This window comes from Temnothorax americanus, unplaced genomic scaffold (assembly GCF_048541705.1).
Source record: "Temnothorax americanus isolate GAGA-0224 unplaced genomic scaffold, ASM4854170v1 Scaffold83, whole genome shotgun sequence".
NCBI lineage: Eukaryota > Metazoa > Arthropoda > Insecta > Hymenoptera > Formicidae > Temnothorax > Temnothorax americanus.
In genome coordinates this window covers 181700-193904 of record NW_027509806.1, presented here as the reverse complement: position 1 = coordinate 193904, position 12205 = coordinate 181700, and the positions used below count along the sequence as shown (strand labels likewise).

The window sequence follows — 12205 nt, the reverse complement described above, 5'->3', positions numbered from 1 at the left end:
GCGTTCGGCTGCATGTCAGCACATGCAAATTGAGAAAATTAATATTCGCGTGAAATGCCGCTCAGGAATTGTCGCGGAACATTCGGTATAGCATGGATCGTTCGGGATTAGCTTTCTAGAAACTTTAACATTGTAATCAATAATAAAGTCAAACAACAATAACGCTGGAACAAAGGGACGATCCATGCTATACACAAAGCACTCGAAAACAGGTGACGACCCCGTCGGGTCGCAACATGAAACCGGTGACGTCAGCTTCATGACGCGGGACTTCGGTGGCCAATCACCCTCCCGAAATTCGGAGAAATCTGCAGGGAGGGAGTTTCGCCTCGGAAGCGTTAAAAGGACCGCCGCTGCGCCGCGGAATCGATTTCGCTCGCAGATCACAGAAAAACCGCTTTTCACACCGCTTTTCGCCGCTTTGCACATCTCCTTTCGCTATTCCGCGTTTTGAACACGCTTTCGCCGCGTCGCTTGCCGTAGCTTCTGTGCGCGCTTCACGGCTTTCTTCGGCCACTGGAAAAAAGAACTGTAAATACTTGTACATACATTTTGAATATATCTGTTTTATTTTTCAATTCTGCACTTGTCTCCTTTTCTGTGGTCGTCTTCTACCTCGCGCTCTCTCGCGCTACCGCGTGCTCTCGAACAACTGGAAAAGAAAAAGAAAACACAAAGAAGATCATAAGAGAAGAAAGGAGTAAAAGGAAAAGTGTGAGGAAAAAGGAAGAAAAAAGAGAAATTTGCTGAAAGAGGCAAGAGAGGCGAGAACAGAAAAGCAGGTGTGGGAAGTAATAAACAAGGAAAGGAGAAGAAGGGTAGAAATTAATAAGGAGATAACATTAGAGGAGTAGGATAATCACTTTAGGAAGATGTTAGAAGGAACGGAATACAAGCGAAGGCTAGGAGAAGGAGAGTTGGGAGAGCATGAATCGGTGGGGGAAGTGGAGAAAGAGAAGGAGATAGGATAGGAGGAAGTAGAGAGAATACTGAAAGAGCTGAAAAAAGGTAAAGCGGCGGGAGAAGACGAGATAGGAAATGAAGTGTAAAGTTATGGGGGAAGTGGTTTAAGAAAGGCGTTATGGAAGAGTATATATGGAAAGGAGAGGGTTTACACACTTACACATTTACACACTGAATTATGCGATAGGGAAGCGATTAAAGAGGAAAAAGAAGGTAGTGGCTGCTTTTGTAGATCGAAGGGCGGCATTTGATTCAGTGAACAGGAGAGTTTTGGGAAGATGTCTGATAAAACCAGTGGTGAATGAAAAGTTGGGAAAGAGGATCATGGAAATATACGAGAAAACAAGGAGTGTAGTGAGGGTGGAGGAAAGATACGGAATGAAATTTTGGACAGCGAGAGGGGTAAACGGAAAAATTAACAAACCCGATCAAGATTTAAACTCGAAACCTTTCGTTTTCTACCTTCGTAGTTTGTTACTGTTAAAATGTTGGCAGTATGCCGACAGCATGCCAGTAAATTTATCTCATAATTTCGCAGCAAGATCTTCTAGTGCTGTGTTTTTTATTCTATTCTATTTGATTTTTACTACCTTATAATCCGTTTTATCAATAAGTATGCCATTTTACGTTGCATCTCAATTTTATATTTAAATATAAAACTGCATTATAAAAAAAATAAAAAAAAAAGATAAATTTAAATAGCTTCAAGACGTTACAAACATGTAAAATGATCTGATATTATTAATAATATATTTACTATTATTTGAACTGTACAATTAGTAAAAGAAATTTGGGTAAATTTGATTTTTAATAATTGCTTTTGAATGTTTCGTTTTTAGCAAATTTTATATATAAAAATCAATAAATGTATAAAATATGGGTTTTTACGTTTTTAATTATATAAGTAAATTATGTCCTCACCAGCATTAATAACGTACGGTGTATAGTTTTCGAGAAATAGAAAGGTGTTGCTTTAGAGGACCTATCGATATTAGCGACTTACCTCTTCACTTCTAATAAAAATATAAAAAATGTATAGTTGTATATTCGTGAAATAAAATTAATGCGCGCGCTTAGCGCGCGCCTGTGTTCTGTTCGTGAAATAAAATAAAAGCGCGCGCGTAGCGCGCGCCTGTGTTGTTCTAGTCTTATATAAGAAAAGTCATGGAGACGCGAGAAGTGCTTGTTTGGAGTCGAATATATCGCGTGAATTGTTACCGTTTTTCCGCGTATCTGATTAGCTGTAGCTGTCGAGTTTGCGCGGCAAGTTTCGCGATGCTGCTGGTGCTGTGAATGATGACGGCTCGTATCTTGTGGAGTTAGTACGCGAGGTTAGTGAGATTATATATATATGGGTGAATCTTAATGGATGCACCAACTTTTTACCATAGGAGATGAGTTACCGACCGCAACTGTAATGAACCGAACGATCCATAGGTGACACCAGCTTGAATCGACCGCTTCGATCGACGAGTCCGAGGTGATGTACAGGCAAGTTAAAAACTGTGAATCAAATAACGTATATCGTGTGTACATACTTTTCTAACATATCCAACTGTCTTACGCATTTTCTTTTTACATATAATTTTATTTAATAACACGATTTCTTATTATTCTCCATCTATGCGCAACGTATTTACCGCATGTACTACGTTTACGCAAGCGTTACTTTTGTAGTGACTTACGAATTCACTCGTTTACGCGAAGTAAATTATCATAAGTTACCACAAAATTATGTTTACGCGTAAGAATTATTGTAAGTTACTACAGAAAGTAACGCTCGCGTAAACGTAGTAAAAGTATCTTTTTTATACGATTTTTTTTAATATTTATATTTTAATACAGTTTTACTTGGTGGCGATTTCTTTTCACGCTTACGCGGAACATTTTAGCGCGTAAAAAAAGAGTTAAATATAAGCGGAAAAAAAATAAAAATATTCTACCATTCTTATACAAAATTGAGCAATTCTACTTTTCTATAAGAAATACTTTACTGTATACTTTATGGATATAAAAGTAATAATGTAAAAAATTAGAAGTAATAACAGTGGACTTCCGCTCCACCCTTGAAGTGCCACCAATAGCGCTTTAGGTTTTTTTGCCTGGACCCGTAATGTACCACATTTTTAGACCTTTTTCAGTATAAAGGTTTAAACAGATGTACTAAAGTCATACTGCGTGTAAAAACGCACACAGATGAAAAATTACATCAACGTGTGACCGTACGCAACACATTACCAATTTATCATGTTTTTACCTCAGTGTGCGTGCTCGAAATGGTTTCCCTCCAGCCTCTCACAAAATGTAGTTTTTTTTAACACGATGCACCCGGCGCAAGACCCGTGGACTTATTGCACAACAAGCTCATATAATTAAATCCTTCAGATCTTGAGCACTAGCAAGTCGCGTTGTGCAAACTTAATTATACTGCACTGTTTGAGATCGCAAAGTAGCATCGCGTTCGGCTGCATGTCAGCACATGCACGCTTGCAATAAATTTCGTTCTCATATTTTATACGGTGAAAGTAACTAATGTTCACGTGAAATCGTCGCATGAAGTTTGGCAAGAAAACATTCGGTATAGCATGGATCTTTCGAGATTCGCTTTTCAGAAACTTTAACATTGCCATCAATAATAAAGTCAAACAACAACGCTAGAACAAAGGAAAGATCCATGCTATACACAAAGCACTCGAAAACAGGTGACGACCCCGTCGGGTCGCCACGTGAAATCGGTGACGTCGGCCCCATGACGCGGGCCTCCGACGGCCAATCACCCTCCCGAAATTCTAGGAAACCCGCAGGGAGGGAGTTTCGCCTCGGAGATGTTAAAAGGACCGTCCTCGCGCCGCGGAATCGATTTCGCTCGCAGATCATAGAAAACCCGCTTTCGCACTCCGCTTTGCACACCGCTGTTCCGCGTTTCGAACGTTTTCGCCGCATCGCTAACCGTTGCTTTTGTGCGCGCTCCACGGCTTCCTTTGAAAAAAGGGAAAAACTGTACAGACCTGTACATATTAGACTTTATTAAATATATTCGTTTATTTTGCTATTCGATACTTGTGCCTTGCTTTTGTGGTCGTCTCGTTACCTCGCGCTATTTCGCGCAACCGCGTGCTCTCGAACATTTCTGGTCCTTCGAGCCGGATAATACCGGCAACCGCGACTTCGGGAGTGCATCCTCGACGAGTGACCGCCAAGATGAGCATGGATCAGAGCGCCTTGCTGAACAGCCAGTACGACATCCACGGCCGCATCTCCCGCGCCATGGACAACCTCCGAAAGCTGGGTGCAGACAAGCTCAACCTCGGCACGGTGAGCACTCGCATCCGCATTCTCGACGACCTGTGGGCCAAATTTGAGTCAAATCACGACCTCATTCGGGCATGCTACGGGCAACTCTACAGCGAGAGTGAGTACGCAAAAAATGACTTTGTCGACACCGTTGAAAACACTTACGCGCATCAACGCGGTTTGCTTCTCGGGCTCGAAAGCAAACTCAAACCCGCGTCGCTTAGAGTGCCGGTTGGAACGGAGCAAAGCAGCGATCACGCTCCCAAAACGTCACTGCCGCGTATTCAGTTGCGGAACTTTTCGGGCGCGTATGAGGAGTGGCCGTCGTTTCGAGACCTCTTCAAGTCGGTCATCGGTGAGAATTCGTCGATTTCGAACGTTGAGCGGCTCCATTACCTCCGATCGTGTCTGCGAGGGCCCGCTGAAAAATTAGTGAGCTCATTAACGGTGACCGGGGACAATCACGACCGCGCGTGGGCTATTCTTAATAAACATTTTGAGAACAAGCGGGAGTTGATACGCTCCAACTTCGCCACGTTTACCGCCGTGGCGAAAATGAAAGGAGAAACCGCTGACGAGCTGAGCCGCATCCATAACGCCGTCACCACCGCAGTCAATGCGCAGGAGAGCATCGGGAGGCCCATAAAGTCCCACGGAATGGACCTCTTCAACCACCTGGTTGTCGAGCTCTTCGATCAGCGTACGCGACTCGAGTGGGAATCGTTTGTCTCGGACTCCGTCGAGCCGCCGGAACACGAGAAGCTCACGGACTTCATGTCGAAGCGCATCCTCACGCTAAACGCCGCGAGACCGAAACCCGCCGCGAAAGCTTCCGATTCCACTCGGTCCGCGAAGACCCACGTCGCGAAACAAGGGTCGAAAGACAGCTCCGATCCGCAGTGCGCCCTGTGCAAGGGGAAACACTCGCTGATGACGTGCAGCGATTTCAAAGCCAAGTCCGCAACCGAGCGAAAGACGGTTGTAGAGTCCAGTCGGCTGTGTTTTAATTGCCTTGGCAACCACACCGTCGCGAAGTGCCAATCGTCGAAAAACTGCTTCACGTGTAAGGCTCGGCATCACACGATGCTTCACGAAGCCTACGTTCCCGCGTCGCCGTCTACCGAGGTCAGCGCGCTGTCCGCCGTGCGCTCTGCTGACGACCGCAAGGCGATCCTCCTCGCAACCGCGCGAGTGACCATCGCCGACCGCCATGGAGACCCTCACCCTGTGCGAGCCCTCATCGACCAAAGGTCTGAGGTCTCAATTGTCGCCGAATCTCTCGTGCAGCGCTTGCACCTGCAACGATCTCGCTCCGCCGTGTCGATTTTCGGAATCGGTGGGTCGAAATCCGGGTCAACCCGCGGGAGGGTGACGGTGAGCCTTACGTCCGTGACGACCGGAGCCACGATTACCGCCGTCGCGTTCGTGCTGCCCCGTCTTTCTCTCTACCAAGGCTCGGCGACGAAGAGCCCCGCCACGTGGCCCCATCTCAAAGGGCTGCCTCTAGCCGATGCGCAGTTTTCGGCTGGAGACCCGGTCGAGCTACTTCTCGGAGCAGAAGTGTGCTCCACCATCCTCGAAGAGGGCATTCGAAAGGGCGGACCGCACGCTCCGATCGCGCAGAAGACGGCCTTCGGGTGGATTCTCTCCGGTGGCTGCGGTGCCTCAGCCCTCCACACGCGCGGCAGCTTCCAAGCGACGGCCGACCACGAGTTGGCCGATCTCGTGCGCCGCTTCTGGGAGCAAGAAACGGCCTTCCGCTCCCGCCGCCCTCACGCCTGACGAACAGAAGTGCGAGGACTTCTACGGGAAAACGCACTCTCGCACGGAGACGGGGAGGTACGTGGTTCGATTGCCGTTCTCCAAGGAGCCGACAAAGTTGTCGGAGACACGCCGGCCAGCTGAACGCCTGCTCACCGCAATGGAGCGGAAATGCGAGAGGGACCCCCGGTTCGGCGAGCTCTACCGCCAGTTCATGCGGGAATACGAGGAGCTGAAACACATGGAGTTAGCTTCCGGTTCTCCAGACTGCAAAATCATGCCCGAGTGCTACCTACCTCACCATGGTGTGCTCCGAGAATCGAGCACCTCCACGAAGCTCAGGGTGGTATTCAACGGGTCGCAGCTGACGACGTCCGGCGAGTCGCTAAACCAACACCTCCTCGTGGGCGCCAACCTGCTGCCCGTTCTAGCCGATGTCCTGATGCGCTGGCGGTGGCACCGCTACGCCTTCGTCACGGACATCGAAAAGATGTACCGGCAGATCCTCATCCACCCGGACGACAGGAAATACCAGAGCATACTCTGGCGTTGCACCCTCCGCGACCGCGTGTGCGTGTTCTGGCTCCTGACGGTGACGTACGGTCTCGCGTGCGCGCCCTTCTTGGCCATCCGAACGCTAAAACAGCTGGCCCACGACGAACAATCGCGCTATCCGCAGGGAGCAATCACTTTGCGCGAGGACACTTACGTGGACGACGTTGTCTCGGGCGCGAACACTTTGTCACTCGCGGTCGCGAAACAAACCGAGCTCCGCGGGTTGTGCACGGCGGGCGGGTTCCCGCTTCGAAAGTGGGCCGCGAACGACGAGGAAGTGCTGTCGGGAATTCCTCCCGAGCACCGACTTCGCCATGAACCGCACTCGTGGGAAAGCGAAAGTTTTTCTACCCTCGGACTGTTGTGGCACCCGACCGAAGACACATTCGCGTTCGCGATTCACCCGCGCACTGTCACGTCGTTCACAAAAAGACGCGTTCTCTCGGAGACGGCACGTCTCTTCGATCCTCTGGGATGGCTGGCTCCCGTTGTGATTCGCGCGAAAATTTTGATTCAGTCCGCGTGGTTACAGCGGCTGGATTGGGACGATCCACTTCCCGCCGCCGACGCGGACTGCTGGAGGCTCTTCCTCGAGGAACTGCCTCTCCTATCTCAACTGCGCGTGAACCGCTGGCTTGGCAGCGGAGACGAGAGCGCGCTGGTTGAGCTGCACGGCTTTGCCGACGCGTCCGAGCGAGGATACGCCGCGGCCGTGTATCTCCGCATCACTCGAGGCGGCTCCGTGGCACTCCACTTGCTGGCCGCGAAAAACAAGGTGGCACCGGTCAAGCTGGTGACACTACCACGCCTCGAACTCACTGCCGCCGCCTTGCTCACTTCTCTCGCGTGTCACACTCGATCAACGTTACGTTTGTTCGCAGCACCCATTTTTCTCTGGTCAGATTCGAAGGTGACACTGCACTGGATCCGGGGGCACGCCTCCCGCTGGAAGACTTACGTGGCGAACCGCGTGGCCCACATCCAGCAGAAGCTGCCGGATGCTCAATGGCAACATGTCCCCGGGCGGGACAACCCTGCGGACTGCGCCTCCAGAGGGATCACTCCAGGTGAACTGCTGGACCACCCCCTGTGGTGGACCGGACCCGCCTGGCTTCGCGAGGACCGATCTCTGTGGCCGAGCGAGGACCCTGCGATGCCCGACGCCGATCTGCCCGAACAGAGAGTCGCGGCACACGTCGCCACCGAGAAAATCGAGGAAGAACCCGAGATGCTTCTCAGATTTTCCTCGCTGCACCGGCTTCTACGAGTCACAGCTTGGTGCTCCCGCTGGCGACGCACCGCTTCCCGCACCACCACACTCACGTTGCGATCGGACGAGATCGACGACGCACTGATTCTCTGGCTCCGTGTCGTGCAGGCACGGCACTTCGCCTCCGAGATCACGGCACTTTCGGCAAACCGCACAGTGTCACACCGAAGTTCATTGACGAGCCTGAGTCCGTTCCAGGATGACAACGGGGTTCTGAGAGTCGGAGGCCGCCTCAAGCATGCCATGCTTTCAACCGATGAGCGACATCCGATGATCGCACCTCCGTCCTCGTGGCTCACTCGGCTGCTCGTTGAGTCGTGCCACCGTCGAACTCTGCACGGAGGAGTGCAGCTCACCCTCGGCTTGCTCCGCCTCCGCTTCTGGATCCCTCGAGGCCGCTCAGTTGTCAAACAGCGGCTGCATCGCTGCATCACCTGCACCCGCTGGCGAGCCGCGGCACCGCAACCGCCGATGGGCAACCTCCCGAGGGGCCGAGTCACTCCGGCGCGCCCATTCCTCCGAACCGGCTTGGACTACGCCGGCCCGATCCTCATCCGCACGAGCAAAGGCCGCGGACACCGAGCGCACAAGGCGTTCATAGCCGTGTTCGTGTGCCTCTGCACCAAGGCGGTGCATCTGGACGTCGTCTCGGACTACACGACGGAAGCCTTCCTCGCCGCCTTCCGTCGCTTCATCTCCCGTCGGGGCCTCTGCGAGGAGCTGTACTCGGACTGCGGCACCAATTTCGTGGGAGCCGACCGAGTCCTGCGAGAGCTCTTCCGAGCATCATCCGCCGACGGCCGCCGCCTTGCCCACGTCGCTGCCACGGAAGGCGTCAAATGGCATTTTAACCCGCCGGCTGCACCACACTTCGGCGGATTGTGGGAGGCTGCCGTCAAGTCGACGAAGTTCCATCTCCGTCGGGTCATTGGGGAGACCACGCTCACCTTTGAGGAAATGAGCACCCTCCTCGCTCAGGTCGAAGCCTGCCTGAATTCCAGGCCGCTGCAGGCTTTGTCCGACGATCCGGACGACATATCCGCCCTCACGCCAGGGCACTTCCTGATCGGCGCTCCTCTTCTGGCCGTGCCCGAGCCCGCCTTGAATGACGTCGCCGGGAGCTCACTCTCACGGTGGCAACACCTCCAAAAGATGCGCGATCACTTTTGGTCACGGTGGTCGCACGAGTACATCAACGGGATGACATCTCGCCCAAAATGGACCAAACCCGAGGACGCACCTGCCGTCGGCTCTCTGTGCTTGGTACGCGCCGAGAGCACACCACCGAGTCGATGGCCACTGGCCCGCATCATTCGAGTGCACCCCGGCGACGATGGCATTGTTCGCGTGGCGACAATCCGCACCTCAACGTCAGAGCTCGTGCGACCACTGTGCAAACTCGTGCTTCTCCCCGGGACGGAGGACCAGCCGCCGCCGACGGATGCGTGAGCTCGCCGACACTCGCTGTCACTTTATTGTTTTATCGGCCTTCAGCCTGCAATTCTTCACATTTATGTCACGTATTCGTCCGTTTCGGCCCTCTGCCCAAGTTAAATCACGCAAGCGCTCATTTCTGTTCTCCGACTCGACTCGACGATTTGTGCAACACACGAAATCACTTTCGCGCATCACCTCACTTCACTTCGCGTTTCGCACGTTACCGAATTCGCGTTACGCACATATCGCGACTGTTTATGTGTCTCGCTCGGGATCGACGCGCGTTGTGACACTGCGCAGGCGCACCACGCCGCCGGCGCTCGCCTGCACCACGTGCCAGAATCGCGTGCTAGCAAATCGACCGCATATCGATTTTCAACCGCGACGTCGGGCGCCTCATCGAGCGAGCCATCGACCATACCGGCCTGTTTCGTCAGGCATGACGAGGCGGGCGGGATGTTTGAGATCGCAAAGTAGCATCGCGTTCGGCTGCATGTCAGCACATGCACGCTTGCAATAAATTTCGTTCTCATATTTTATACGGTGAAAGTAACTAATGTTCGCGTGAAATCGTCGCATGAAGTTTGGCAAGAAAACATTCGGTATAGCATGGATCTTTCGAGATTCGCCTTTCAGAAACTTTAACATTGCCATCAATAATAAAGTCAAACAACAACGCTAGAACAAAGGAAAGATCCATGCTATACACAAAGCACTCGAAAACAGGTGACGACCCCGTCGGGTCGCCACGTGAAATCGGTGACGTCGGCCCCATGACGCGGGCCTCCGACGGCCAATCACCCTCCCGAAATTCTAGGAAACCCGCAGGGAGGGAGTTTCGCCTCGGAGATGTTAAAAGGACCGTCCTCGCGCCGCGGAATCGATTTCGCTCGAAAATCAGAGAAAACCCGCTTTCGCACTCCGCTTTGCACACCGCTGTTCCGCGTTTCGAACGTTTTCGCCGCATCGCTAACCGTTGCTTCTGTGCGCGCTCCACGGCTTCCTTTGAAAAAGGAAAAACTGTATAGACCTGTACATATTAGACTTTATTAAAAATATTCGTTTATTTTGCTATTCGATACTTGTGCCTTGTTTTTGTGGTCGTCTCGTTACCTCGCGCTATCTCGCGCAACCGCGCGCTCTCGAACATGCACTAAGAGCCGAAAAACAGTAATAATTCCTGTATTTTTGCTCATTCTCAACTTTTAATCTTTCTTACAGTAACCATTACGCGCTACTACAGTAAACATTCTTTCAGTAACCAGTACGGATCTCACAGTACCATTACGATAAAAATCAGTAATGATTCCGGTGCAATAAATTAAAAAAAATTTCTTTTTATATTTTCAAATAAGTCTTATTTTTTTTTATATTTTTATAGTTGTAGGGAATGGCCACAGAAAGAATAATGTCCGTAATACTTTATTGAAGCGACCGTTTATTACACCGCAGGAATAATGCTCTGCTTCGCGGGTGGACTCTTCCGCTCGATCTCCGGGCTCGGTACCTCTCTTCGCATGCCGTCTTGTCTGTTCCCGGGCTGAGAGGACTCTGGTTCTCTCGGCCTCGGCGATCAGCGTCCTTACATCTATTTCACGAACTCGGTTCGTGCGACTTGACTTTGTCAACAATGACTCGCTTGTCGAGATAAACACGACCGCGTCAACGGTCCGCGCGTCGGCCGTTACCAACGTCTATGAAAAATCGCCTACATAGTTTAATTTGTATTCGTGGTTTCGCATATTCTATTTTATTAATTAAAATTACGCATTGTTTTACAATTTTTGAAAACACATTGACGGGAAACGGGATTCAAACCTAAGATTCCGGAATGACAGTTTAAGGGGGTAGTACAGTCTAGCGGAGGGTCAATTTCAGGATTTAATTGTGACAAAGTGGTAGGCCAATCAGGTTTATGGTGTATACGATATTGAAGTACATGTTTAAGTGCATTTACAGTATTTTTAATATGGAAAAATATTAAGAAATATAGGAGTTATGAGTCATTTCACGGTGTAGCTAGTAGCTCCTGTACGGCGTGCCTGAAATAAAAAACGCAAAAAGGGTATTAAATTTAAATGTATTCCCCACCGGTTGACGTTCAAAAATTGTAAAAATGTTAAAAATTGTGAAAGTTAAAGCATTTAACAAAAAGATCAAAATAAACTCCTTTTTGTTAAGTGCTATAACTTTCACAATTTTTAACATTTTTACAATTTTCGAACGTCAACCGGTGGAAAATACATTTAAATTTAATACTTTTTTGCGTTTTTCATTTCAGGCACGCCGTACAGGAGCTACTAGCTACACCGTGAGATGACTCATAACTCCTATATTTCTTAATATTTTTCCACATAAAAAATGCTGTAAATGCACTTAAACATGTACTTCAATATCGTATACACCATAAACCTGATTGGCCTACCACTTTGTCACAATTAAATCCTGAAATTGATCCTCCGCCAGGCTGTACTACCCCCTTAATATGCTAACGCTGAGCTAACAATCTATTCTACAATAACTGTTATGAATCTCTCTGAACTTCTTTGAACTCGCACGATAAAACGAATATAAAGAGCCAACAGTACTTAATGGTTACAAAATCGCACATGATTGAATAATGGAACTTCTCAGCAATTATTTCTTTTCTATTATTTCTTTCAGACAGTATCGCTTACGATCTTAATCTTTAGATATTACTGTGTTTTTTAGTAGACATTACTTCTTTTTAAGTAAGCATCTATGTATTGAGAATAAAAATTGAGAATGAACGAAAATTCAGAGACTATTACTGTTTTCCGGCTTTCAGTGTGCTTAAGATAATTCCACAAGAATAAAAATAAACTGATATCAGAGTTTTACATATAATTTTCTGGTTGATTCTTTGATTCTTACCGCGTGATGGCTTGTGCGTTAATTATTGAG

The 12205-nt window shown here is 49.4% G+C and overlaps 3 protein-coding genes across 3 annotated transcripts in view; 2 read left to right on the top strand and 1 right to left on the bottom strand.

Moving 5' to 3' along the window:
* LOC143907527 (uncharacterized) overlaps positions 1–12205 on the bottom strand; it is an 85494-nt gene that overhangs the window by 49196 nt on the left and 24093 nt on the right. The gene's annotated exons all lie outside the window — the stretch shown is intronic.
* LOC143907538 (uncharacterized) lies at positions 4165–6039 on the top strand. Its single transcript, XM_077424381.1, has one exon. The coding sequence runs from the start codon at positions 4165–4167 to the stop codon at positions 6037–6039; it is 1875 nt and encodes a 624-aa protein (XP_077280507.1).
* LOC143907537 (uncharacterized) lies at positions 6179–9292 on the top strand. The gene has a single exon (XM_077424380.1). It carries the CDS (start codon positions 6179–6181, stop codon positions 9290–9292), a length of 3114 nt encoding a protein of 1037 aa, XP_077280506.1.

What these genes read in the sequence shown, in the direction of transcription:
- LOC143907537 (XM_077424380.1), top strand. Translation starts at nt 6,179, where the DNA reads ATGGAGCGGAAATGCGAGAGGGACCCCCGGTTCGGCGAGCTCTACCGC.
- LOC143907538 (XM_077424381.1), top strand. Translation starts at nt 4,165, where the DNA reads ATGAGCATGGATCAGAGCGCCTTGCTGAACAGCCAGTACGACATCCAC.